At 41.9% G+C, this 24,389-nt stretch overlaps 3 protein-coding genes across 7 annotated transcripts; 1 reads left to right on the top strand and 2 right to left on the bottom strand.

The window, feature by feature from the left end:
* Positions 1 to 627: 627 nt before the first annotated feature.
* On the bottom strand, positions 628 to 4,081 carry LOC119198591 (guanine nucleotide-binding protein G(olf) subunit alpha-like). Its single transcript, XM_037455945.2, has 12 exons — positions 3,932 to 4,081; positions 3,772 to 3,844; positions 3,566 to 3,620; positions 3,337 to 3,456; positions 2,814 to 2,911; positions 2,647 to 2,701; positions 2,498 to 2,571; positions 1,987 to 2,045; positions 1,797 to 1,917; positions 1,577 to 1,707; positions 1,414 to 1,481; positions 628 to 1,301 (listed from the first exon to the last, which is right to left on the bottom strand). Exons 1-12 carry the CDS (start codon positions 4,065 to 4,067, stop codon positions 1,155 to 1,157), a joined length of 1,137 nt encoding a protein of 378 aa, XP_037311842.2. The 5' UTR covers positions 4,068 to 4,081; the 3' UTR covers positions 628 to 1,154.
* A 1,281-nt stretch (positions 4,082 to 5,362) lies between these two features.
* Positions 5,363 to 13,092, bottom strand: sycp2l (synaptonemal complex protein 2-like). Of its 5 annotated transcripts, none has more exons than XM_037455261.2 (25): positions 12,969 to 13,092; positions 11,253 to 11,372; positions 10,376 to 10,489; positions 10,002 to 10,106; positions 9,855 to 9,879; positions 9,670 to 9,749; positions 9,495 to 9,583; positions 9,374 to 9,408; positions 8,982 to 9,124; positions 8,689 to 8,741; positions 8,567 to 8,612; positions 8,400 to 8,492; positions 7,999 to 8,071; positions 7,777 to 7,919; positions 7,554 to 7,674; positions 7,417 to 7,466; positions 7,270 to 7,345; positions 7,021 to 7,100; positions 6,894 to 6,936; positions 6,654 to 6,749; positions 6,437 to 6,573; positions 6,243 to 6,337; positions 6,031 to 6,130; positions 5,817 to 5,875; positions 5,363 to 5,744 (listed from the first exon to the last, which is right to left on the bottom strand). In XM_037455261.2, exons 1-25 carry the CDS (start codon positions 12,969 to 12,971, stop codon positions 5,690 to 5,692), a joined length of 2,034 nt encoding a protein of 677 aa, XP_037311158.2. In that variant the 5' UTR covers positions 12,972 to 13,092; the 3' UTR covers positions 5,363 to 5,689. The 5 variants fall into 5 exon arrangements, with proteins under 5 accessions (XP_037311158.2, XP_037311161.2, XP_037311159.2 ...); XM_037455264.2 differs by having other exon boundaries at positions 7,554 to 7,677; positions 7,777 to 7,916; positions 8,427 to 8,492; XM_037455262.2 differs by having other exon boundaries at positions 5,364 to 5,744; positions 7,554 to 7,677; positions 7,777 to 7,916.
* Positions 13,093 to 14,014: 922 nt separating this feature from the next.
* On the top strand, positions 14,015 to 20,477 carry gcm2 (glial cells missing transcription factor 2). Its single transcript, XM_037455265.2, has 8 exons — positions 14,015 to 14,222; positions 16,322 to 16,385; positions 16,611 to 16,799; positions 16,873 to 16,985; positions 17,970 to 18,095; positions 18,180 to 18,436; positions 18,793 to 19,033; positions 19,321 to 20,477. The coding sequence occupies exons 1-8, from the start codon at positions 14,130 to 14,132 to the stop codon at positions 19,630 to 19,632; spliced, it is 1,395 nt and encodes a 464-aa protein (XP_037311162.2). The 5' UTR covers positions 14,015 to 14,129; the 3' UTR covers positions 19,633 to 20,477.
* Positions 20,478 to 24,389: the final 3,912 nt, after the last annotated feature.

Here is a 24,389-nt window from a genome sequence, read left to right as displayed (position 1 = left end):
ATTAGATGAATGTTGTAGTGTATAATTACACATTTTCTAATTAATCACTACATTTAAATTATGTATAATTATCAACATTAAATAACACATATTTAAAGTATAGATTAGACAAATGACCGATGATGAGTTAGCTATGACACCAGAGATCCCTTCCTGTCGGGTCAATTTAGTTCAAACACAAAGAAGAAATGCATGATGGGAAATGAGACTGCTCATTAGTTGAATGTTTTGAACAGAACAGGTTTCATCCGGAGATCAACATTTAGACTTATTTTAAAACACCTGGTGTCTACTGGTTTCTCTCTTTCTCCCATTACATTTTGTGGGTTGTTCCTGGGAGTCCAAGGGCAGAGATGTCAGCTGTTCAGATTACAAATCTCTCTGAGGCTAATTAGTGATTTTGGGGTTATGCAAATAAAAAGTGTAGATTGTATGTGATTGTTCATTTCTGACAAAAGCAGTTGACCAATATTTTAATGTCACCTACCATGTAATTTATAACTAATTGCCGCTGCTCATCCTGACTCTGTTAATAATTCTACTGGGTCCCCAATATTTTTTATAAAATATGTACTAAAAGCATCTTAAGCAAATATGGGATTTGATTTTGTGCTTTCTCAAGATAAGTTTAAAGTTGCTTAATGTAAAATATATTTTTCTATCACCATGGTGACGGCGACTGTTGTGAACAAAGCTAGCAGCTAAAAGAGCTAACAGAGCTAATGTGCTTACCCGAGAGGGAACAGCAGGGTTTGTTTCCATGGTGACGCTTTTATCAGCTGTTACATTTAGTAATCACAGGAAATATGCAGAATAGTTGGATGTTGATTTCAACAGTCGTTTTAAGTTGTGAATATTTTATAGTATCATAGTAATCATGTTTCAGCACATAACAGGAATAGGCTAGATCAAAAGATTTGCTAAATTCGACAGATCAAAGTTAAAGCCCTTCAAAATCTCCTTAGTGAGTTTTCAAATCCCTTTAATGAGGCTTTTCTTTATTTTCTAAGAATAATAATTCTATTGATGTCAATTATTTATTTTCAAACTAGCTAAGAACCAGTCATGCCTCTACACAGACCCGACAATCAATTATCACGAATCAACAAAACAACGGCAGAGCAATATCTATACATTTAGCTCCCAGTGGCCAATCAGAGCAGCTCGTACTGGCGCAGGTGCATTCGCTGGATGATGTCACGGCAGTCATTGAAGACGCGGCGGATGTTTTCAGTGTCGATGGCGCAGGTGAAGTGAGGATAACAATAATGTTTCCCTTCTCCGCTCGCTGTGCTGATCCTCTGAGAGTCAGACGGGTCAGAGAGGGAGAGACAGAAAGACGGGTGAGAGAGACAGGTACCAGGTGCTGAACCCCGGAATGTGGTCTCGGGGACCATGCAGACATTTTTTTACCAGAAATTCGTCTCTTATGAAGAACTTGGCTCGGGTCACTTGAGGGTCTTCATCCGCATCTGGAACAGCTGGAAACACACACACAACCAGGAGAAGAGTTTTTTATATTTATACATATACTGTATATATATATATATATATATATGTTTGCATATATTTGTACCTTCAGCAGATACTTGGTAGTTGCTGTATTCTGGGAAATAATCCTCCAGTTTAGATTTTCCGGCGAGAATCTTGTCAGCGAGAACATCTTGTTTGTTCAGGAACAAGATCACGGAAATGGTCTTCAGGAACCTGCAGCCAATCAGAGAGCAGAGAGGGTTTACATCAGCCTATCCCAAAGCAGTAAACGTGAGACAATCAGAGCAGTGGTATTGCTCTACCTATTGGTCCAGATAGACCTGAAGAGGTCCAGAGACTCTCTGAGCCGGTTGGTGGAGTTGTCCTCTCTAATCACCATGTTGTAGCTGCTGCTTGCCGCCACGAAGATGATGGCCGTCACATCTGAGCAGTGAGACAGGTCATCAGAACCACAGACAGCTCTCATTGTTTGAGTGAATTAGTAACTGTCACCATTGAAGCACTGGATCCACTTCCTGCGTTCGTCTCGCTGTCCGCCTACATCAAACATGCTAAAGGACAGAAGGGGGTGAGTCGGGTGACGGACAGGTATTTTGGTCAAGTGACAGACAGGTGTCTTGGTCATGTGAAAGACAGGTGTGTTGGTCATGTGACAGACATGACTCATACACCTGTCTCACACATAACCAATCCACCTGTCCAGACAGGTGTGTGGATATGTTACATGACAACACTGCTGCTGTCTTTATACATGTTTACAACAAATATACAAATTAAAATTTTTATCTAAACTAGTAGAAATTGAATAAGTTGTAAATGTGTATATTTTATGCTGCAGTATTTAGCTTTACGGCTTTAAATAAACAGAAGAAGGTATGCCAAAATGAACAAAGTGAAAAGTATTCAGCGTATTTAACATATTCGTAACATGTGCATGTTGTTGGTTTGTTCTGAAGAGTGATTGGTGCAGGTGGTTGGAGGGGGCGGGGCTTAGCACACTCACTGGAAGTTGACCTTATCGACCTGAAATCTGGTCTCAAAAATCCCTGAAGTCAAAACTCTGCAGCGCAACAAATCCTACAAGAGAAGAAGAAGGCATTTCAGCGCAATGAGTGTTCCCGAATGCTCGCAGCTGATTGGTCGGCTTGTTACCTGGTCATTAGGGGTGTAGTCCGTCCTCCGAACTGAGTCCAGCCGGTCTAGGAAGCTGCGACACACACAGTTATACTTTCAGGCATCTGCGTGTGTGTGTGTGTCTTTATGTCTCTGTGTGTATCCGTCAGTGTGTGTGTGTGTATTTGTGCATGTATGTTTCTTACTACTTAGCGCAGTCAATCAGCTGATATTCGTTGGCGCGTTCAAAGCACATTTTTACGCCGTCGTCCTCCCAAAGTTTCTGAGTGTGTTCAAAGAAGTCCTGAAAAACACAAGTCACATGACGCGTTACAAGCTGCAGGTAAGTAAGGCGTCCTCGGATTGGACGGCAGGGTGAGGGAGTCGACCAATCAGCAGCAGAGAAAACAGAACGGCTGAAGCAGTTTCAGAGGAGACGCTTGTTATGCGTCTTTGTGTCTAGAGACACACATTGTTTGGATAATGAGGCCTCAGGAGACACACACACACACACACACACACACACACAGTCCCACCTCAACTCGTTACATCATGTCATTAACATCATTGAAACAAACAAGCCGTCTTCTGGCGCTCGGACTTCATCCAGCTCACACTTTGAGAATAGACAGAGACGTTTGATTGGTCCAATTCTAGCCCATGTGACTGTTCCTTAGCATTGGCAGCATTGGCAGCTTTAGCTCGTGTGCATTTGTGCATTTGTGGTACCTCTGTGTATTCAAAGTCAGACAGCGGTGCGATGCTCTTGACGTATTCAAGTCTGAACTCATTGCCTGGGTTACCAAGAGGAATGGGAGGAGTCAACGTGGTCATGGCAGCCACGATGGTCTGAAACGCACACACACACACACGCACAATCACTAGAAACATGTGAGCCTCTACAGTACAGCTTTAACTGTGGACCAATCACAGAGGCTCTGTGAGTCATGTGACGTACCACGATGGCGTCCTTCACGTTCTTCCTGATGTCTTGGACCTTCTGCTGCTTCTCTCTGTGAAACAACATAATTGTCCATTTGGACACAACAGAAAAACCAAATACAACAATATACGACTACACAAAAGATCATCCGCTCTACGGGATGTACTGAGGGACAGGTGTGAGATTTCAAAATAAAGGTTGGAGTTCTCACTCAGACTCACTCAGCGTTGAAACCATCAACATGAAGAATCCTCATCTGTTTCACAATGGTGCTTTTGCCCGATTCTCCTGCTCCTACAAACACAGGTAAGAAGGACATGTGAGACACATAAGCGGACAGGTGGGACACACTGGTGAGGAACTGAAAGGTAAGTATCTCACCCAGCAGTAGTAGTCTGTGTGTAGCTTTGTAAGTTTGTCTCTCTTTCTGAAGTTGTCTCTCGATCTTCTTGTTGGCTTCTCTCTTTGCTTTTTCATCCAGCCGTTCTTCCTCGGTCTTCCCTCCCAGACATCCCATCTCCACTGGAACCACCACAGAGGTCAGTATGTAACCCACTGGACCCACCACAGGTCAGTATGTAACCCACTGGAACCACCACATGTCAGTATGTAACCCATTGGAACCACCACAGGTCAGTATGTAACCCACTGGACCCACCACAGGTCAGTATGTAACCCACTGGAACCACAGAGGTCAATATGTAACCCACTGGAACCACCACAGAGGTTAGTATGTAACCCACTGGACCCACCACATGTCAGTATGTAACCCACTGGACCCAACACATGTCAGTTTGTAACCCACTGGACCCAACACATGTCAGTTTGTAACCCACTGGACCCACCACAGGTCAGTATGTAACCCACTGGACCCAACACATGTCAGTTTGTAACCCACTGGACCCAACACATGTCAGTTTGTAACCCACTGGACCCAACACATGTCAGTTTGTAACCCACTGGACCCACCACAGGTCAGTATGTAACCCACTGGACCCAACACATGTCAGTTTGTAACCCACTGGACCCAACACATGTCAGTTTGTAACCCACTGGACCCAACACATGTCAGTTTGTAACCCACTGGACCCACCACAGGTCAGTATGTAACCCACTGGAACCAGTAAATAAAGCACACAAGCAATAAGAGGAAGAATGTCTCCCTCCCTGATCTTGGCCTGATTGTGAAAATTCTATTTAACATTTCACTACTTTGATTAAAATGAAATCAGTTTTCCTTTGATAACGTTTTATTCGTTTTACCTCTAACTTCAATTTTATAGGAATCAAGTTTGAGGAAACTTAAGTAACTGAACAGCATATAAGTAATAATCAAAGATGTGAAGATAATCAAAGACAAAATAAACATTTTTCTTTAAAAGTATTTTGTTTCTCCATCAAATGAACTGAATACTTTTATAACCTCCCTGAAACAAGTAAACAAATGAACCTGGCGGTACCTTCGTGGTCACTGAGCCGTGGTCTTCTGGGTCCTGATCTGGTCCATCAAAGTCCACCAACACCTCAGGTCCACTTCAGAGGAAGAGCACCGGTCCTGATCTCTGGATGTTTTCCTTTGTGGAGAGAAACACCTGAGCGGCTTCATCTCACTACCCACCTCCCCACTAATAGCAGCTCATTAGTCGTCTCGCTGGCTTTCCTTTGGGGGATTTGTCTGTTTTTCCTTCGCTGTCAGTTTGTTTCCTGACAACCAGAATCTTGCAAACACAAACTCTTCTGAAGGTCTTGGAGTCGTTCCTGGACTCTGTGGGACCACGACCCTGGACCATCAGACGGCAGGTCAGAGGTCAGGAGGCACCAAACCCGTTCTGGGTTGAATGGGTCCAAAGTGTGTTTAAAGTTTCTTAATTGTGTTTCTCTGACTCTGCAGTGATAGTATGAACGTTAGGAATCCTTTTTTCATTCTTTGGGTTTGTCTCCACCGTGTGGCCCATTTAAACGCCTGTTACCGTGGCAACGGCTTTGCTGTGAAAGAAACCCAAAGTGACCGATGATGTGTACGTTTTTATTTTATCAAGATGAAACTGAAACCTAGGAGGAAAATAAAATAAAAATGAAGGAGACACGCAGACTCTTCTTCTTCTGAATGTGGGCGGACAACAGGAAGTCTCTCCTCCCTCATTTGCTGGACCAAGAACCTGCCACTGGCTCTCCTTCCTCCAAGGACCTCAACCTGAGGAGACCCAACCAGAACATCTCAACAGGTCCAACTGGATCCCTTCATTTAGATCCGGATCGGACTCACCTGTGCAGGTGTTCATCACAGAAGGAGCCCAGTCGCTGCATCTCGGTTTGGAAAAAACTCTGGAAAAGAAAGATTTTACATAAGCAATGAATTTTAAAACATTTTCTCTCAAATACAAATTAGAGTTCATAGTGGCATAATTACAAGTAGTAGTACTAGTATTTATATCACTACTAAATATACCAGTACTACTAGGATGGTTAGTAGTCAGTACCAGGATCTGTGTGTTCATGCTGTTCAAGCTGGTGGAGTTCTCATGAAGTCGGTTCAGCTGATCACTGACGCTGTTCTCAAACCTCTGCAGCAACTTTGACCTGTGCAACGCAACGCAACGCAACACAGACACACACACACACACACACACACACACACGTTTGAGGCTGGCGGAACCTGGAGTGACGGACAGGTGTGTGGAGTGGGCGGTACCTGTGATGATGGACAGCTGTCATAAGAGAAGAGACGTGTTGTTGACACTCTTTCAAAGACAGAAGAATTTCAGCTTCGACGTTTTGCCAACAGCCCTGAAAACAAATTAAAACTAGGAGCTTTAATTGATTAACCGTGAAAGCTAATGATCAGCCAAATATCAATAACATTATTTTAATGGCCGGTCCACTGACGCTGAAGTGTTTGTTGAGTTCTGTTTTGAAGTTGTTGAAGGCGGCTGTGATGCCAGACGTTGGGTCTGACTCCACCTGAGACTCTGTCATAGACCTCTCCCCCTCGACAGGTGGCCCCGCCCCCTCACATGAAGATTCTGAGACCAGGTGAGAAGAAGATTTATAAAATGAGTTAGGCATTGACCGAAGTGTCAGAAAAGCAGCAGTGACACACTACCAGCTACTAGTGGCGCAGTCTCCTCCTCTTCTTCTGAATGAGGCTCCGCCCTCCTCTTCTGGGCCAGTGGGCCCTCGTTATGGTCTGACAAGTAGCCTTCACATAGACAAACAGAACATTCAGGACTAAAAGGATGAGCCCGACCTTAGGCAAACAATGACCTCACACATTTATATCCCAGATAGTTCTGAGAGGGTTTAAATAAGCTAGAGACAAAAGTGAAGGAGTCAACACAAAGACCTGAATCTGGAGCTGCTCTCTTCCCGTCACAACTCAAGGCTTCCTGGAACAATAGCAAATAGGCGAAATATTGGAGAACATTAATATTTTTTTTTCTTCATTAAGACTAATGAAGGAACTACTGTACCTTCACGAACAGAGAGATGTTTGCTCCTGACCTCTCCCCCTTCTCCTGAGAGATCTCTAGCTCTGTCCCTGCAGGAACCCCTGAGAGACAGACAGGTTCAACACTTCTCTTTGTGAACTTTGAGTAATTATCAGTTTCTAATCTTCGCTGAAGACACAGGAGGAAGAGTGTCAGTCACCATCAGAAAAAGACAGCAGCAAAAGACAGGAGACACTCGGTTTGTTTGAGTTCAGTCAGAGACGAACTGACCTGAGTCGTGTTTCGGAGTCGAGTGTCGATCGGATTGAACCTGATCGAACAGAATCTCTGATCCGCTGACTAAAGTCTGGAAAAAAACAATTTGAAATCCAAACTACTTGTTTTTATTGACAGCTGATGTTTGCACAGCGACGTTACCTTGGAGACAAAAGAGTCTTCCTCGCTGCTCGGAGACGACAGAGGAAGAACTATACAGACAGGTAGAGCAAGAAAGACGTCAATTACATTCATATGTTCAGTATGATTCCTAACTTGGTGTGTAAGGAGTCACTCACTCTTCAGCTGACTCTTGCTCTGTGGTTTCTTCCGGCCGTACGATCGAACCTGGTGAACGTTTGCTGAGGGGGACCCCTGGACCGGACCACCTGTGTTCTTAAGACGGGGAGAAGTCCTTGCCTTCTAGATACACAGGGAAAGGACCGACAGCTAGGCAGTCAGACATACCGACAGACAGACAGACAGACAGACAGACAGACAGGCAGACAGACAGACAGGTACCATGAAGACTTTCCCAGCAGCCTCCTCCAGCTCGCTGTGGTGTTCACAGTTGAAGTTCAGCTCCACTGTCTGAGCTCTGCTGTTGTTGTGCATGATGGGTTTTTTGAGTTTAACACTGAGGACAGTCTCTGCCCCGTTGCCTTCTGGGAAAGAACACACACTTCCAGTATAACTGATGACAAAACGATCACAAGCATCAGCCAGATGTTGATGATGACTGACGTGTATGTTTCAGGTGAAGACTGTAACAATCCACGTCTTCTTTTAGAAGGTGGATTGACCCCCAAAGGAAACCCTAATCAATGAAAAACACACAGACCACTTAATCAGGAGGACACATTGGATGGGAAAGTTGCGAATGTGCATTAATGGGACATGAATATATACAGATGATGAGGAAGAGCTCAGTGTAACACAGGAAGTAAAGTACTTCTAGGTTTGTCATTTGCTCTCTCTGTAACAGCATGTGATGGCAGAGACAATAAATTCTATTGTTACGTCAGCCTGAATCTCTTATTTTGTTAATGTTCTAGCATATCAACACTAGCTGTGCTATTCACAGAGTTATGAAGAAGCTGGATGTTGTGGTAACTTGTCCTGATGTCTTGGTGCCACTGCAGTACCTCAGGCTCATCGATGAAGAAGCTTACACATCCTGAACTGATGTTGAAATCAATCCAAAACTCATCCAATTTGTCATCTTTTGGTGGAAACAGCTGTAGAAGAAAGTAAAAGTAAACAGGATGTCTGCCGACATGTGGTTTTAATTTAAAGGATTAACTGTGTTTACCTCAGTGGAGTTGAGGAAAACTCTGACACAGGGGAAGGTGTATACCCTGCCAGGCCAAACTCAACTTTAAAATCATCAACATTAAGCGTTTTTGGATTTATTACAGTGATTAAGTTCCTCACCTCCTTTGGTTGCCAAGGAGACCATTAACAAAGTTCAGGAACCGGCGACAGTCCTAGAAAAAGACAGGTGAACAAACATGTTTCCAACTTTCCTTCCTTCCACCAAAACAAATGGAAAAATGTAAGTTGTCCAGAAGGATGGAGGGAGGAGAACAAGATATCCACAGAAAAAGAAAATAAAGGTTGACTCCATCAGTCAGTTCAACTGAATCATAGTATCAAGCTTCTGTGAAAGATTATATATATATATATATATGAGTAAGACAGAAAGAGGGACAGGAAGAGACACTCACCACTTCAAAGTCTGCGTCCCTGATGTCACAGAAGGCCCTGCTGATGTCCTCGCTAGAAAACCACTGATTGGATCTTTGCTCTCTGTCCCTCCTCGGAGTGAGGCGACACAGAGCCTCTGATAGGCTAACCTGCAGCTCATAGTCTATGACAGCACCAATGAGAACAGAGCTTCAGACACCTGGAGGACATATCAATGTCCTCAATTTGTCCAACGGGTCAGTCTTTGAATCCTTTACGCTCCCCGATTACAACCCTCCTCAACGAGTCCCTCCCCTCAACACTCCCCTCAACGCTCGCCTCAACGCGACGCTCCATCACCATGACGTTCAGTGTTCACTTACTACAACCATCTTTTAAATGTGCAACCTAAATCTGTAATTGAAGAACTCACCTCCAGCTGTCAGAACTGCGGCTGCCAGCTGAGATCTGTCAGACAGAGCAGTAGAAATACATTGTGTACTACAGTGGTTACTTGGTGTGTGCTGGGTGTGTCTTTACTGGGTGTGCATTACAGTATTAGGGTCTGGTTTTGGTCGATCTGGATCAGTTTCTTCTGCTCACGGCTCAGAGACTCCAGGATGCTGTTGAATGTTCTGATGGCCTAAAACACGAAACACATACTTTGAACGCAGTATAAAACATTGTGGGCCGTACAGTGTTTATTATCTTCATCTTTGGTTTGTTTACCTCAAGTCTCAGTGGAAAGTGGATTTCTGGTTCCATAGTGAACCGAGCCAGCCGAAGGAGAACCACAGACAGCTGACTGACTGAGAGGTGGACAGGTGGGCAGGGAGACAGACGTCTTAATTGAACATGTGATAAATTGAAAAAAATCTGACTTAAGATTAAAAACACAAAATAAAGAAACAAACCTGGAAGAGAAGTCTGACCCAGCAGCTGATAGACAGAAGTGATATAAATAATCAAGCTTTCAGCCATTCATAAAACACACTTATTGTAGTGTTGTGTAGTTACTTTAGTAAACAACACAGGCCTCCATTTCCCACAATGCTCCTTACCTGGAAGAAGTCATAGAACTCCTCAGTGAGGGTCAGAAGAGAGGCAGAGTTCTTCAGGAGGTCAGAGGTCAGAATGTCATGGACGGCTTCGAACCACAAAACCACCTAAAAAAACATCAAATTCAGTAGATTGTATCTATTTTTAGTAATTATTTTATTCTGTTACTTTTAGATTATTATCCAATAATAAAGTTTTATTCCCTTTTACAATGAGGGTTTTATTCTTCCGTGCATTGTGACATGAATTGATTGATTACCGAATAACGTTTGAGTAACGGATTACTTTAACAGATCAATGAGTAAGCAATTAGAGTATACTTGGATTACTTTTATAGATTATTAAGTAACAGATCACTTCAATAGATTACTGTTACCTTAGCGGTTAGCCCGTGGTCAATGAGGGTCTGCAGATGTACTCGGTTCTCTGACAGAAGCTCCAAAGACTTCAACACAATCAGAACTCTGGTGAATCTGGATCCACATAGATCCTGAAAACCAATTAATCAAGAATAAATCATAATCAACAGTTAAGGATGTGTTAATAAAAACTGAGATTTGTTGGTTGGGCTTGAGTTTAAAATTTGGAGCTGCTGTTTTAGCATCACGTGCAATGAGTCAAATCTATTTAAGTATATTATCCCTGTACATTTTCATTATAAACATTTCATTTACTTTTTTAGATTTAGTAGGATTATTATAATTATCACAATGTGATACATTATATTCCATTTAGATACGTGGAGCATTTTAAATTTAAAAGACTGAAACCTTGAATGACAGAAGCTTTCCAAAGACAGAAGCATAAGAAAGACAGGACCTTGGATGAAGAAGACTGAGGCTGGATTGTGATGGTCCTCTTTGCAGAGGAAGGTTCCTCACTAAGTGAAATGACCCTGAAGTAGTGTAAGTGACCTTTGAATGACAGAACCTTTGAAAATAGAAATCTTTAAATTGCAGAACCTTTCAATGAATAAACCCATTTAAATCCAAGGAACTTATGAATGATGGAACCTTTAAAGCCAGGGAACCTTTGGAAGAGAGAAACTTTGAATGGAGGAACGTTCATAACTTTGTATGAGGGGTTCTGAAGCAGCTGGATCAACGTCATGATTAAAAAAGTACAACCAGATCACTTTATCAATGACTCAACGCTTCGATCAGACACCAAAGTGAATTTGGTGATGTAGATTCTTCTTACATCGGATACGTCAGAGACACCCAGTCACCACGGTGACCACCCTGTCCGGTTACCTTGGTGACCAGCTGGTCCAGTCTGTTGAGCGTGATGGCGGTCAGCCCTTCGTTGTGAAGAACAGACATCAGATCACACGAATCTCCCCTGAGGAGACACTCCTCCATCTTCAGCTCCATCTGATAGACACAAAGTTCTCTCTCTGAACATTTATCCACCAAGAGTTCAAGTTACACTGGACACAGGGTTACCTTTCCAGAGTGAATGCTACTCTCGTTAGGGTTAATCATTAAATAGTTGACACTAGGACTTTTTAAGTGTTAATCGAAAATGACTAGTTACCCTCCATGAGTTTTGGATCTACTTGACACGAACTGTTGATTGAGAAATTATTCCCAATACCTTATTTTCAATCGAATTATTTTTACACACAATGATATACGTCTTAACAATTTAATACAAGTTTAGTTTACATTATTTTTCATTTTTGAGACAATTGTGCTACATTGTGAAACAATTTAACCTCACTGACGGTTTCAAAGATAGGAAAAAAACATGAATTTACACATTTAAAATAGTAAAATCTTAATGGTTTATGTGTACACTGAAATATGTGTTTACAGTACATTTTATAGAATACACACATCAGAGTACAATTCAAGCCATTTTCTTGGTTGGAATTAGTTGAGTACCAATAACTTCTGTTTAACCACAGTAAGTACTAGAAAAAACTGTATCTACAAAAATTGATTGATCAGCTAAAGCCGATTTGACCAAAAAAAGTTGAGTAAAGCCCTATATATACATATATATGTATATATATATATATACACACCCACACACACATAAATCCTTTGTGTAGAAGAACAGACATGTAAATGTCAGTGAGGGTGTGTACCAGGCTTATATTCCTTCTCAATGCGCCAGGTTTCTACTTGTCATTAAATTATCTTTAAGAATTGAGCGTAGAAGTTACAGTTTACTCAGTTTAACTAGACAAAAAACAAGCGGATATATGCAGTAGATAATTCAACTCAACTTGCCACAAATGCAGATTAAATCAATTGAATAATTTCTTCACATTGACCTTCATGCCCACATTATCAAGCTAGCTTAAACATGACCTTGTTTAAGCTAGCTTTATACTCTTGTACGTTAGCCCTCTGCTATCCGGTATTTAAAGCAGTTCAAGTATAAGTACAACACCGTGTCCTACATAGAAAGTTATTCAAAAACACTGCTTTAGCTGACATATTACAATTAAAGATAACAGGTGATTTAACATTACAGAAACTTGACCGAGTCTAACTCGGACAGAGTTTACCTCATCTTTTTATATTTTAAACTAAAAACATTTAAACTCTGAATATTTTCCCCAGCGCTGGTGGATATATACGTTTATTGTTGTATTTACTCGGTGTTGTTGAAAAGACTAATAACTGCTTTGTGAACTATTTTAATACATTAAAATTTTACATAACATTTTTGTAAATAAACTAGAAGTCACTAAAACGTATTTCATCACTTCTGTTATTAGAACCCAGCAGGACTTTTATTTTGGTGATCCATTTCCTGAGCCTGCCAGCAGGGGGCGCTACAGCTGCACGGTGGGAGTCCGACATGGTGTGAACGCCTTTTCCTTTATATTTCATATTATTGTTGTTTAATATAATGAATCCATCAAGCGGATCAATAACCAGCTGGTCAGCTGACTCAACAACATTTAGTTGAAAATAAAAAGAACCTTAAAAAAATCAATAATTGGATTTATTTACCATCTCGTCTCTCCTCGCAGCGCGTCGAGAACGTGCACTGCTCGCGCGCACAGCTGCTGCTAATTAACTAATCACAGTCACGGCCACGTGCACAGAGAGAAAGTAGTCCCCACTCAGCGGAGGAATATCAGAGTGCATTACAACAAAATGTACACATTAGTATTTTTCAATTACTATTCGAGTACTATTAGAATATGATTATATATATATGAAGTCAAACTGAGTAGTTTCATTTCTTTAAATAAATCTGAATTTAAAAAATAACATCAGGAACATTATTAATATCTGTTTTGTTTTCATCTTGTATTCAAGAAGGAAAACGTTTATTAAATTAAAGTTCAGCAGCAAACAGAAAAATGAAAAAATAAATGTCCTATTATTTAGAGAGAGAGAGGCGCTGATGTCCTCTTGTCCTTTAATTGATGACTAATGAGGTTTTATGTTTTAGGAGAAACAGTGGAGTGTTTACACAACACACACACACAAACACACACACACACACACACACACACCTGTTCACCTGTGTGTGTGTTTCTTTGAATCAGCAGCTTTAAAACCTGAACCATTAAATTGAATTAAAATCATTTGAACATCAATATGTTAAATATTTAATAATACAAATTGATTCTCTTCAGTTATGATAATATAGATAAATCAAGTAATAAAAATATTTTTTATTGCTTTAACTAAATATTATTATTGTATCACTTCATTTTTGGCTTTAACTATATTATATGATGAAAGAGATGAAAATAAGAAACATTTATATTCCTACTATAAATGTTTCTTATCAATGAATATATAAATACTAACCCATATCATATATTTCACTATATTTTATGTACCGTCTGCCGTCATGCACCAACCGCCAAGTCAGATTCCATGTATGTCTGACATATTATGTCAGTCACAGCCCTCCCCCCCCCCCACCCCCCCCCCCCCCCCTCCCTCTCTGAGCTCACGCCTTCTCACCTGTTCAGTCACTTCGTACCTGAGACTCACCGGAGCAGCACGAGCTGACGAGAGGAGCCACTCTGACTTTTACCCGTAGCTCCATTCCACCCTCGGCTCAAGTACCTTTGGGTTGGCCGGACGAGTTTGAGGTCCAGGAACCGGACCAGGACCAGGACCAGGATCAGGGCCAAGGCCAGGGCCAGGACGATGTCCCGAGCAGAGGAGCGTGAGGACGGGGACTGTGTGTGTTCAGTTGGGATGAAGTTCTCCTGGGACATCAACGACCCCAAACTACCGCAGGTAAGGAGCGGATGAATCAGGGATCAGGGACAAGGGATCAGGGACTAAGGACCAGAGATCAGCCACCAGGGACAAGGGATCAAGGACCAGGGACCAGGGTTCAGGGACCAGGGACCAGGGATCAGGGATCAGGGACCGGGGATCAGGGACCACGGATCAGGGACCAGGGATCAGGGACCAGGGATCAGGGACCAGGGACCAGGGATCAGGGACAAGTGAATATTCTGATTTTCACTTATTAGATTTTTTTTTTTTTTTTATTTATTGTCACTGAGAGTTTTAAGCAAAAACCCACGAATGGCAAACAAAAACACTGTTTTTAATATTATTATTGTTTTTATTATTTCTTCCGTTCATTCAAAAAAGTTCTGCTTCTAAACTAAAATCTGTCTCCTAATCAATAACTACATTTAATAGCAAATGATCTTTAGAGAAAGAAACGTTTGAAATATCTGTAAACAGTAATAACATCTAATAAAATATAGTTAACAAAAATATAATTAATATCTGTTCAGAGTAACAATGTCTGTCATAAAATAATTAATAATATCCGATCAACAATCAAACCTAACCACATTGATAAATTAATAATCTTATTTTTAAGATATGACGTAATGAATGAAAAAAACATGATTCATCTTATTAAAAATCTTAACAAATTAAAAAAGTACAGTTGCTCTCTGAAATCCGTCTTTTCTCATGTGGAGATCTTCAGGTTGAATTATTGATCGTCTGCAGAACTGATCTTAATTAGAATATAATAAATAATATGAACAGATATTAATGATATATATTAATAATTCAAACTGGCGTTAATTCTACAATAATATATGTTATTTACTGTGAATTAAATATTAAATAATATATGTTATTACTATGAACAGTTAAACTTTAATAGGTTGCATTACAGTGAACTGATTAATTATTATTAATTAATAATTAAGTTAATCATATTTTAACCAATTATTAGACTTATTAGATTAGCTTAGTCATATTCTAACATGTATTATTATAGCGTACAAATAATAAATAAATATAGCCATCTGTGAAATTCTGGTTTCAAGCTTCCAACCAAATCTAATCAAACGTAAAAATGTCGCGCTGTCTTTTCATTTAAATGATCACTTGTATTTCCTCTAAGTATCATTTTGTATTAAATTTTTATAAAGTTTTACACCTGAAAGCAATTCATCCCAACAACCCGTTAAAGTTTATTTTAGAAAAGACACAGTTTGTTCAGATTTCATGTTATTAAAATGGTGTATTACAGTTTTCTATATATATTTTTTTCTGATGAATATCTTCGTTTTACTTTCCTTAATAGCATTTTTGGCACATTTAGTCATGCCTCCTCTTTAGGTTATTAAAGATGTCCATCATGCTGTTATCTTACTTCTTATATCTTATTCCTATCTTACTTATTATATTTGATACATAATCAAATATACATATAGATAGATATTTATCTTATTTGTATTATTTTTCTCTTTGTGACCCGGAGGAGGAAGCTTTTTAAAGGTTATGAGAAGCTGCTGACTCCTCCTCAGTCCATTGTTGATCCAACACACAAAACTGGTTTTCATATTTTTGTTTCAGTGATACCAAAACAAACACAGTGTCTCAGCTGGAGCCGCTGATCAATATCTCTGATTGATTTGTCTGGACTTTTAGAAATAACTTTCCTCATCAGATTATTAAAGTGGACAAAGAGACACAACGCATAATCGCATCAGAATGTGTGGAGCACTGCAACTAACCTGTCCATGTCTCTACCTGTCCATGTCTCTACCTGTCTGTCTCTACCTGTGTGTCTCTACCTGTCTGTGTCTCTACCTGTGTGTCTCTACCTGTGTGTCTCTACCTGTCTGTGTCTCTACCTGTCTGTCTCTACCTGTCTGTGTCTATACCTGTCTGTGTCTCTACCTGTCTGTGTCTCTACCTATCGATGTCTCTACCTGTCTATGTCCCTACCTGTCTGTGTCTCTACCTATCGATGTCCCTACCTGTCCATGTCTACCTGTCTGTATGTCTACCTGTCTGTGTCTCTACCTATCGGTGTCTCTACCTGTCTGTGCCTCTACCTGTCTGTGTGTCTGCAGGACACAAAGCAGTTCGACCTGTTCCAGGAGTGGACAGACGGTTACGTTCGATATATCTACAGTGGTGAGAAACTGCTGTCTTATTATCAAACATAAGAGTTGTTGGTCATTTTTATTACTGATATATGAAGGTTCACTTGTCTTGATTTAAATTCAGAATCTCAGCGGAATATCCAAACAATAAGTTTGAATACAAGTTCAATCAGTTATTCACTGTTCTGAAAAACTGAATCACACGTGTACTGTGACCTCACCACTCTCTAAATGTGTCCTTCATCGATAACTGCAGCTGAAGATAAGAATGCGCAGAGACATCTGTCCGGCTGGGCCATGAGAAACACCAACAACCACAACTGTCAGATCCTGAAGAAGTCGTGTTTGGGCGTAGTTGTCTGCTCTCGCGGCTGCACGCTGCCCGACGGCTCCCGGCTCCAGCTCCGCCCGGCCATCTGCGACAAGGCCCGGCAGAAGCAGCAGAGTAAGAGAAGAGAGAGTTCAGGTGCTGTCCACCTGTTGCCACCTGTCACCTGAGCAGACTCCTTGTGTTTCAGAGAAGCAGTGTCCCAGCTGCAACGGCAGTCTGGAGCTGCTGCCCTGCCGCGGCCACAGCGGTTACCCTGTCACCAACTTCTGGAGGGTGGATGGAAAGGCCATCTTCTTCCAGGTCACCACCTTTACAGTCTGCTTGAAACACAAATATGCTAACTTGCTAACTGGGCTACTTAATATGACATATAGTTTTATCAACCCTCATCATTTCTACATTTCTATACCTCAGCCCGTGGAGACCAGTTCCACAATAATAATCAAACTCAAATCTAATTCTGCTAAATAATTCTCTCTGTTTTTAAGAGACATTTATTTCTTGGCTTAAAAGAACAGAAACACTAATACTTGAGAATGATTTAACTGAATTAAAGAACTGAGCTTTCTAATACTGAAACAAAATGTACCTTAGTAGAGTCCACGTGATCCGGTCCACGCAAATCAACAGGGGCCAAGTCCACTCAGATCAGGGCCTGGGTCTCTGATGTAAAATCATCCGAAGTAGGTTTGAAAAGTGGTATAACCGATTATAAGTTTTCAGTATTGGTCCTTATGCTGTGAGCTCTACCTGGTGAGCATCCGTAAAGGGATGAAAAGAGGAACTAACCGGTTTGAACCAGATTTAAATTGCTCTGGGGTTCGTTTATTTATGTAGGACCTCTGTGGTCTGGGGTCCCTTTCCAGTAGGATGTTCAACAAACTGAGTCAAACCCTAAACTATGAGATGGAAAACTGAGTTTTCAGCTGTTTAAAGTCGGTCCACAGGCTGGAAACACACACCATGCTCATATTTAACCACTAGAACACAAACTGGTCCAATGGTATTGAACCTATAATGTGTTTTATTCCTCTTTAATGGTTCTCACTGGTTTGTGTCCAGGGAACAAAGACGTTTCCTCACAGCTCTGCATTCAGCAGCTTTACTAATATTCTCCATCATGTTGGAAAGGAAACGTAATACGACACAAAGAATGTGCTGTGATCTGAGAGCACGTCCACGATGGGGGACGTTTTAGTTACCTCCCTTTCTGAAACAGAAAACCAGAGTTTCCCTTAAGGTTAACAAAACTGAGTTTTTACTAAAACCTGTTGTGGTCTTTAGGCAAAAGGAGTCCATGATCATCCCAGACCGGAGTCCAAGTCGGAAACAGAAGCCAGACGAAGTTCAGTGAAGAGACGGGTGAGCTCCCCACCGTTCACACCGAAGAGACGACTCATCGAGACTCAGGTCGACAACATGAAAACAACACCAGCTGTTTGTTAATGTTTGTCAGTGTTTACTGATTTGTGAATTGGTTGTTTTCTGTTTCAGGCTCTAGGCCCCGCCCTCCTCTCATGTGTCGATCCATCAGACAGAATCTCCTTCATCGAGCCTAATTTCCCGCAGCATTACCCAGCATTCCAGAGCCCGGAGCCTTACTACAATCCCCACAATGCACTAGGAGAGGCTCAACCCACAATGCAGAAAACAGCCAATCCCAGAATTTACATGGGCCGGCCCGGCTATGAGTTCCAAGGATACCTGACGTCGCCTACATATCCCATGACTTCTGATCTCTGTGACCCCAGGTCAGCCTTATGTAAACCCCAAACCACATCCATGACCTTCAAGTACATTGAGAGTAAAACCAGAACCAGAGCCAGTCTAGCCAATTTAAAACAAGATCCTGAAAGCATAAGCAGATACGAAATGTCTTGATAAATATGATCCAATGAAATCAGATTATGCTAAATCCTGGAAGATCTGGTAAATCTAAGGCCTTTTTAAACAGTAATCCAGACCAGGCTATTTTAAACGGGTCAAATCAAAAACATGCTAGTTTAGACAGGTACTTATCTAGACCTTGACTTAACGTCTGTTTTAAGGTGTAAACAAGGTTCTGAGAGTCCGAAGATGTCTGAACTAGGTCCTGGTCTCTGTGCAGGGTGACTCCGGTCCTTGGTTCCTCTTCTTCCTCCACACCATTGTCGGCTCCCCTCACTTCGTCCTGCTCCTCCTTCGACCCCCAGACCAAGTCTCCCGCTGGTTGGAAGGAGCTGCTGAAGAGCTCTGCACCTTACGGGGACAACCACCATTACTACAGCACCGAGTACCCCTGCCGATACCCCGGGAACGCCCCAGGCTCCCCCGCCGCATTGCAGACTATCATCACCACAACAACCAAGGTGAGTAGAAGTTGTCTGGATGATCCTACTGCATCATACTCAGATCTAGATCTTTAGATTTGAATGTCTGTGAAAGCAGTGTACCTCTTCTGGGGTCTACAAAAGTCTGTTTGTCAAAGGTTCCCTTCTGGGTAACCTGTGCAGATACATCTCACACCAGGGGTCTTTATTCTCTGCTCATTGACCTGCAGACTTGTACTATCAGATGGGACGGTTCAACAGGTGTATGCGGGTGGGTTAAACCGCATTGTTGCTGTCACATTAACACCGGTTATGATCCTCCTCAGGTCTCCTATCAGCCATGTCCCAAGCCTCCTGCTCAGCTTCCTTCCTACCAGTCGTGTCCTAAGCCCTCCGCCGGCCTCCCGTCTTATCAACCCTGTGCTCCTCCTAAAATCCCCGGCCTTCCCAGCTGCTCCTCCCTGCTGGACGATCCCTCCTCCTCGTACTCCACTGAGGTTAAGGTTACGGAGGAGTCGGGTGGAGTGATCAAGTCTCTGTCATTTCAGCCTGAACCTCTGCAGACCAAAACAGAGCGGGCCGACGGCTATGACTATCGCTACGCATACCCCAACACGTATCGCTACGAAGACTACTGAGGCATCGCCTTCGTCACCGTGACTACTGTTATCACCACTACCGCTACACAAACCTCAACACCTATCGCTATGACGACTACCGAGGCACTGCCTCACCATGACTTCTGTTACTAAAACGATTACTATGACAAAACAGTTGCTACACCCCAGACAGATGCTGTACTGAACCACAGACTATTTACTAATAAACCTTCTGCTGTTCAGGAGCTGAAAGGATGAACTTTTGAAGACATGGATTACTTTCATAGTCCCAAAGAAGATGCTTTGCCCGGTCTTCTATTGCTTAAAAACACAAGATTCGAATGAGAATTATGTCCAACTGAGCCTCAACATAAGAGACGACTTACTTGGTGTTTCCGGAGCTTTCAGCTTCATCGTATGACCTTCTTCATTTAGTGGTTGTCCCATGCAATGAATGTGGAATGCTGATACAAATATAATTATAGTGGAAATGGTATCTGCAGTCGGATCATAAACTAGTGAGTAATGTGTGTCACTTCAGGATCCCCCGATGTGTAACTTTCTTTAGAGTCCTCAGAAGTGTCATAGCCCAGAAGATGGGACACTTTAGGTCATGTAAAAAACAACCTAAAAGATCCCCATCTGCAGCTAATACTCTCCGTCTACATGGGATGTGGCTGGAAGCTTCAACAGCGCCACAGTCACATGACTTTAATGAATTTGTGACCAAAGGTGTTTTGATATCAGTGTATGCAGTTTGTACAATGCCCTTGTGGAATTTATCATTATGTGTGTTTTTAATGTTTGGCTTATTTATTAGAATCAGTCAATAAACACTTTGAACTGTTCCTGAACAAAAAAAACTGAATCAAACAGTTGTTGACTGAAGAGATCTGTGAGATGAAAATATGTTCAATGTTCGGATGTGAATGTAAAGTAAAATCTCACTTTAAACAAACTGTTGTACAGTCTTTTGTTTTCTCTTTTCTTACAGTAAGTAAACTGATGATCATTTGAGCAAAATGAGTGTATATATATATCTGTTACAGTAAATGTATATAAGTTTTAACTTTCAGCACTTTGATGAATACAGACACACTATTAATTAACCACTCCATAGATAGATGTGTAGATAGATTGACAGATAGATGGATGGAAGGAGAGACAGAGTCCGGGCCGGACCAAACCATCAAGGTGCCTGTGGTCAAAGATCTAGCAGACGTGTATATTGTGATTATGAGATTTACACCCTCAACCTTGAGTATTCCAAGAAGCTGAAGTATTACAAAAACGGAGCAAAAATAGTTGTATAAAAATAATTTTGACATGATCAATTATCTCCTGTATCGGACAGTATTTTTTTTAGGTAAAGGTTCCCTTTAACTGTATCTTAGTTGTAAAATCTAATTGAATAGATTCTATAGGTTGTTCTATGGTGTAGATAGATAGAACGTAAAATCTTCATCTACACCTAAACTCTCAGAGGAGGATGTGAAATCCCATGAGACGGATGTTTTGGTCTTCACAGCATCAACGTAGACGGGAAGACGGTCCACAAGCCTTGGATTGAGTCCCCCGCAGGTTCATAGGGCTGTCGCCTGGATGGCTTCAGTCTGTATGAGTAATAAATGTTGTTTTGACAAGAACACGTCGGAACAGGAACGGCTGTGTTGTCCTCACTGTGAACCTTTAAAGCCCCCACACGGACTCCTCTTTCAATACCTTCCATTAGTCACTCAGTACAATTCACATTAACATCCATCAATACGTGATTATGTTCAGAGGATGAACTGGTTTACATTAACATCCATCAATAATGATTGTTTTCAGGTAAGACAAGTACAGATGAGACAGCTACAGGTGAGACGGCTACAGGTGATACAGCCATGGAGGGGACAGCTATGGGTGAGACAGCTACAGGTGAGACAGCTACAGCTGAGACAGCTATGAGTGGGACAGCTTAAGGTGAGACAGCTACAGGTGAGACAGATACCGGTGAGACAGTTGCAGGTAAACCTGGACAGGACCAGGACTCGTCTCTAGGCATGTGGTTAACCGGATGCTGTCTCTTCTGATTGTGTGCTGAAGGGGTTCAGTTATTCGTGCTGAATGTTTTGCAGCTCTTGGCTGGTCTCACCTGTGTCTCACCTGCGGACCAGGTGAAAGCAGATTATCTTGAGCGGTGTAATTCTATCCTTCCTCCAACATCTTCCTGTCTTCTTATCTCCTCATCTGCTTTTTCTTCTTCTCTGCTGATCTACATCGCTGCTTTTTCACACGCAAATCATTTCATTCCTGGCCTCCTCTTCTTCTTCTTCTTCTCCTTCGTTAAATAAATCATCTGACACGAAATACTTTTCCAAACAACGAAACATCTGCAGCCCCCACCTACTCCCCCCCTGTCACCCGCCCCCCTCCATTCCTCCATCCATCCATCCATCCGTCCACTTGCTCTGATGTGGCTCCGCACTAATGGATGTTTTCAATTTGATGCTACGTGCTTGTGAGTTACAAAAGAGACACAGACAGACAGAGAGAGAGAGACAGTCCGATAGACGGACAAAGACAAAAAGAAAGAGAGACAGACAGAGAGTGAGACAGGTGGAGAGGGAGAATTTAAGCTTCTTCTCCTTACCTAGGAAGCCACTTGCTGGTGAGGCACCGTCTTATCTTTAAGAGCTTACACCACATTGCCCTACTAGAGATGCGCTCCATAGATGCTGGTTACTTGATGTTCCTAGTCTTAAAAAGTAGGATGGGAGCCAGAGCCTTCAGTTATCAAGTTCCTCTTTAGTGGATCCAGCTTTCACTTTCAGTCCGGGGGCAGACACAGTCAGCTCATTTAAGATAAAGCTTAAGACCTTCCTCTTATAGTTAGGGCTGGCTCAGGTTAGCTCAGGTTAGCCTGAGCCAGCCCTTAGTAAAGCTGCTATAGGCCTAGACTGCTGGAGGACTTCATAGGACACACAGAGCTCCTTTCTCTCCTCTCTTTCTCCTTCTCTAATAATTAATGTCTCATTAAATGCACATTACTAATTCAGCTTCTTCTTCTGAGATTTTGTGTTTTCTTGCCTTGCAGGTTTCTGTAGATTGTGGTTCTGTCTGGAACTTGGTGCTGATCCCTTTCTGGCCCCGCTGACACATTTCGCTTCTAACACCATTATTATTCCCATTACTGTCAACATTGACGCACATCACTATCTTTGTTTCTTTCGCACAGTATTTGTGATTTCTCGTCTCACAGGTTTCCACGGATCATGGTTCTATCTGGACCCTGTTGATGCCTTCTGCCATGGCCCTGCTGACAACTGCTGCTGCTATCGCCATTATTATTTTAAATCCATCTTCAAACCGCTTATCCTGCACACTGGATTGCAGGGGGGCAGGAGTCAATCCCAGCCAACTTCAGGCGAGAGGTGGATTGGTTGTCAGCCACTCGAAAGAGAAAAACATCCATTCACACGGACAATTTAGAGTTACCAATCAACCTAATCCCCAGAATATGTCTTTGGACTGTGAGAGAGAACCGACATGGATACGGGGAGAAAGTGCAGACTCCACACAGAAAGGCCACAGAACGGAGACGAACCCAGGTCCTTCTTGCTGTGAGGCGACAGTGCTCACCACCATGCCACAGTTATTTTAAATATTAATCACATTACTATTACCGTCATCATAAACCAACATATCCCTGTCCTAAAGTCTTTGTGCTTTCCCTTCCCACAGGCTTCTGTGGATGGTGGTTCTTTTACATTTACATTACATGTCATTTAGCTGACGCTTTTATCCAAAGCGACCTACAATAAGTTCTTTCTGATGGTGGTGGTCCCTGCAGTGGTCCTGTTTTACACGTGGCTTACTACAATACTTACTTATGCAATTTGAATCATCTCTGTTATAGGACTTGAATGTATTGTACATCTTTTACGTTGTTCATTCTGTACACATGACATCCATTGTAGTCTGTCCAACCTGATAGAGGGATCCCTCCTCTGACGTCCTCGCTGTGGTTTACCAACCGGCACGCTCCGCTCTGCATTAAGCTGCTCCTTGACTAGATCTCCACTCTTTGCTGTCCTGCTCCTAAATGGTGGAAGGAGCTCTGTGATGACATCAGGACCACAGAGAGCCTTCACATCTTCAGACTAAAGACACACCTGTTCAGACTAAACCTCGACTAAAACACTAACACACAGTAGACCGTAAACTGGATAATGGTTCTTATCTATAACAAGTTGAACATCGGCTTATTTGATGAAACTGCCTTTTCTTGTTCTTCTGAGTTTGTTTCCTTATGGTTGAAATGCACTTATTGTAAGTCGCTTTGGATAAAAGCATCAGCTAAATGACATGTGATGTAATGTGATGTTTCTTCCCTTTATTCCCCATCGTTTTCATGTTTTGGGGAGTTTTTCTTGTGCCGATTTGAGGGTTTACAGACAGACAATGTCGCATGTGTACATACTGTAAAGCCCTCTGAGGTAAATTTGTAATTTGCAATTTTGGGCAGTATAGAATAAAATGAATTTAATTTAATTGAGGCAGACAGAGAGAGAGAGAATGAGAGAGAGAGAGAGACAGTCAGCCAGAGAGACAGACAAGTAAAGAGACTGACAGACTGTTTAGTGGAGGGAGAAGCGTAGGGGGCATCAGGGACCCCTATAAACATTGCTGCTGGAGGACTAAATGGAAATCATATGAGCTTCAAAGCCAAAGAAGCAACTTTGGAAACAAAGATAAGAGATAATACAAATCAGAAATACACAGAACATTCTACAAAGTGTGTCTCTGTATTT

Source organism: Pungitius pungitius, chromosome 19 (genome assembly GCF_949316345.1).
Source record: "Pungitius pungitius chromosome 19, fPunPun2.1, whole genome shotgun sequence".
NCBI classification, from domain to species: domain Eukaryota; kingdom Metazoa; phylum Chordata; class Actinopteri; order Perciformes; family Gasterosteidae; genus Pungitius; species Pungitius pungitius.
This window is presented reverse-complemented; position numbering and strand designations above follow the sequence as displayed.

What these genes read in the sequence shown, in the direction of transcription:
- LOC119198591 (XM_037455945.2), bottom strand. Translation starts at nt 4,067, where the DNA reads ATGGGATGTCTGGGAGGGAAGACCGAGGAAGAACGGCTGGATGAAAAA. An exon ending in ACGTGAAGGACGCCATCGTG is followed by an intron (nt 3,457 to 3,565) that starts GTACGTCACATG and finishes TGTGCGTTTCAG; the next exon opens with ACCATCGTGGCTGCCATGAC. An exon ending in CTGACTTTGAATACACAGAG is followed by an intron (nt 2,912 to 3,336) that starts GTACCACAAATG and finishes TGTGTTTTTCAG; the next exon opens with GACTTCTTTGAACACACTCA.
- sycp2l (XM_037455260.2), bottom strand. An exon ending in CGCAGTTCTGACAGCTGGAG is followed by an intron (nt 9,125 to 9,373) that starts GTGAGTTCTTCA and finishes GTGCTGTCATAG; the next exon opens with ACTATGAGCTGCAGGTTAGC. An exon ending in TCTTCACCTGAAACATACAC is followed by an intron (nt 7,920 to 7,998) that starts GTCAGTCATCAT and finishes GTTCTTTCCCAG; the next exon opens with AAGGCAACGGGGCAGAGACT.
- gcm2 (XM_037455265.2), top strand. Translation starts at nt 14,130, where the DNA reads ATGTCCCGAGCAGAGGAGCGTGAGGACGGGGACTGTGTGTGTTCAGTT. An exon ending in GACGACTCATCGAGACTCAG is followed by an intron (nt 18,096 to 18,179) that starts GTCGACAACATG and finishes TTTCTGTTTCAG; the next exon opens with GCTCTAGGCCCCGCCCTCCT. An exon ending in TCATCACCACAACAACCAAG is followed by an intron (nt 19,034 to 19,320) that starts GTGAGTAGAAGT and finishes GATCCTCCTCAG; the next exon opens with GTCTCCTATCAGCCATGTCC.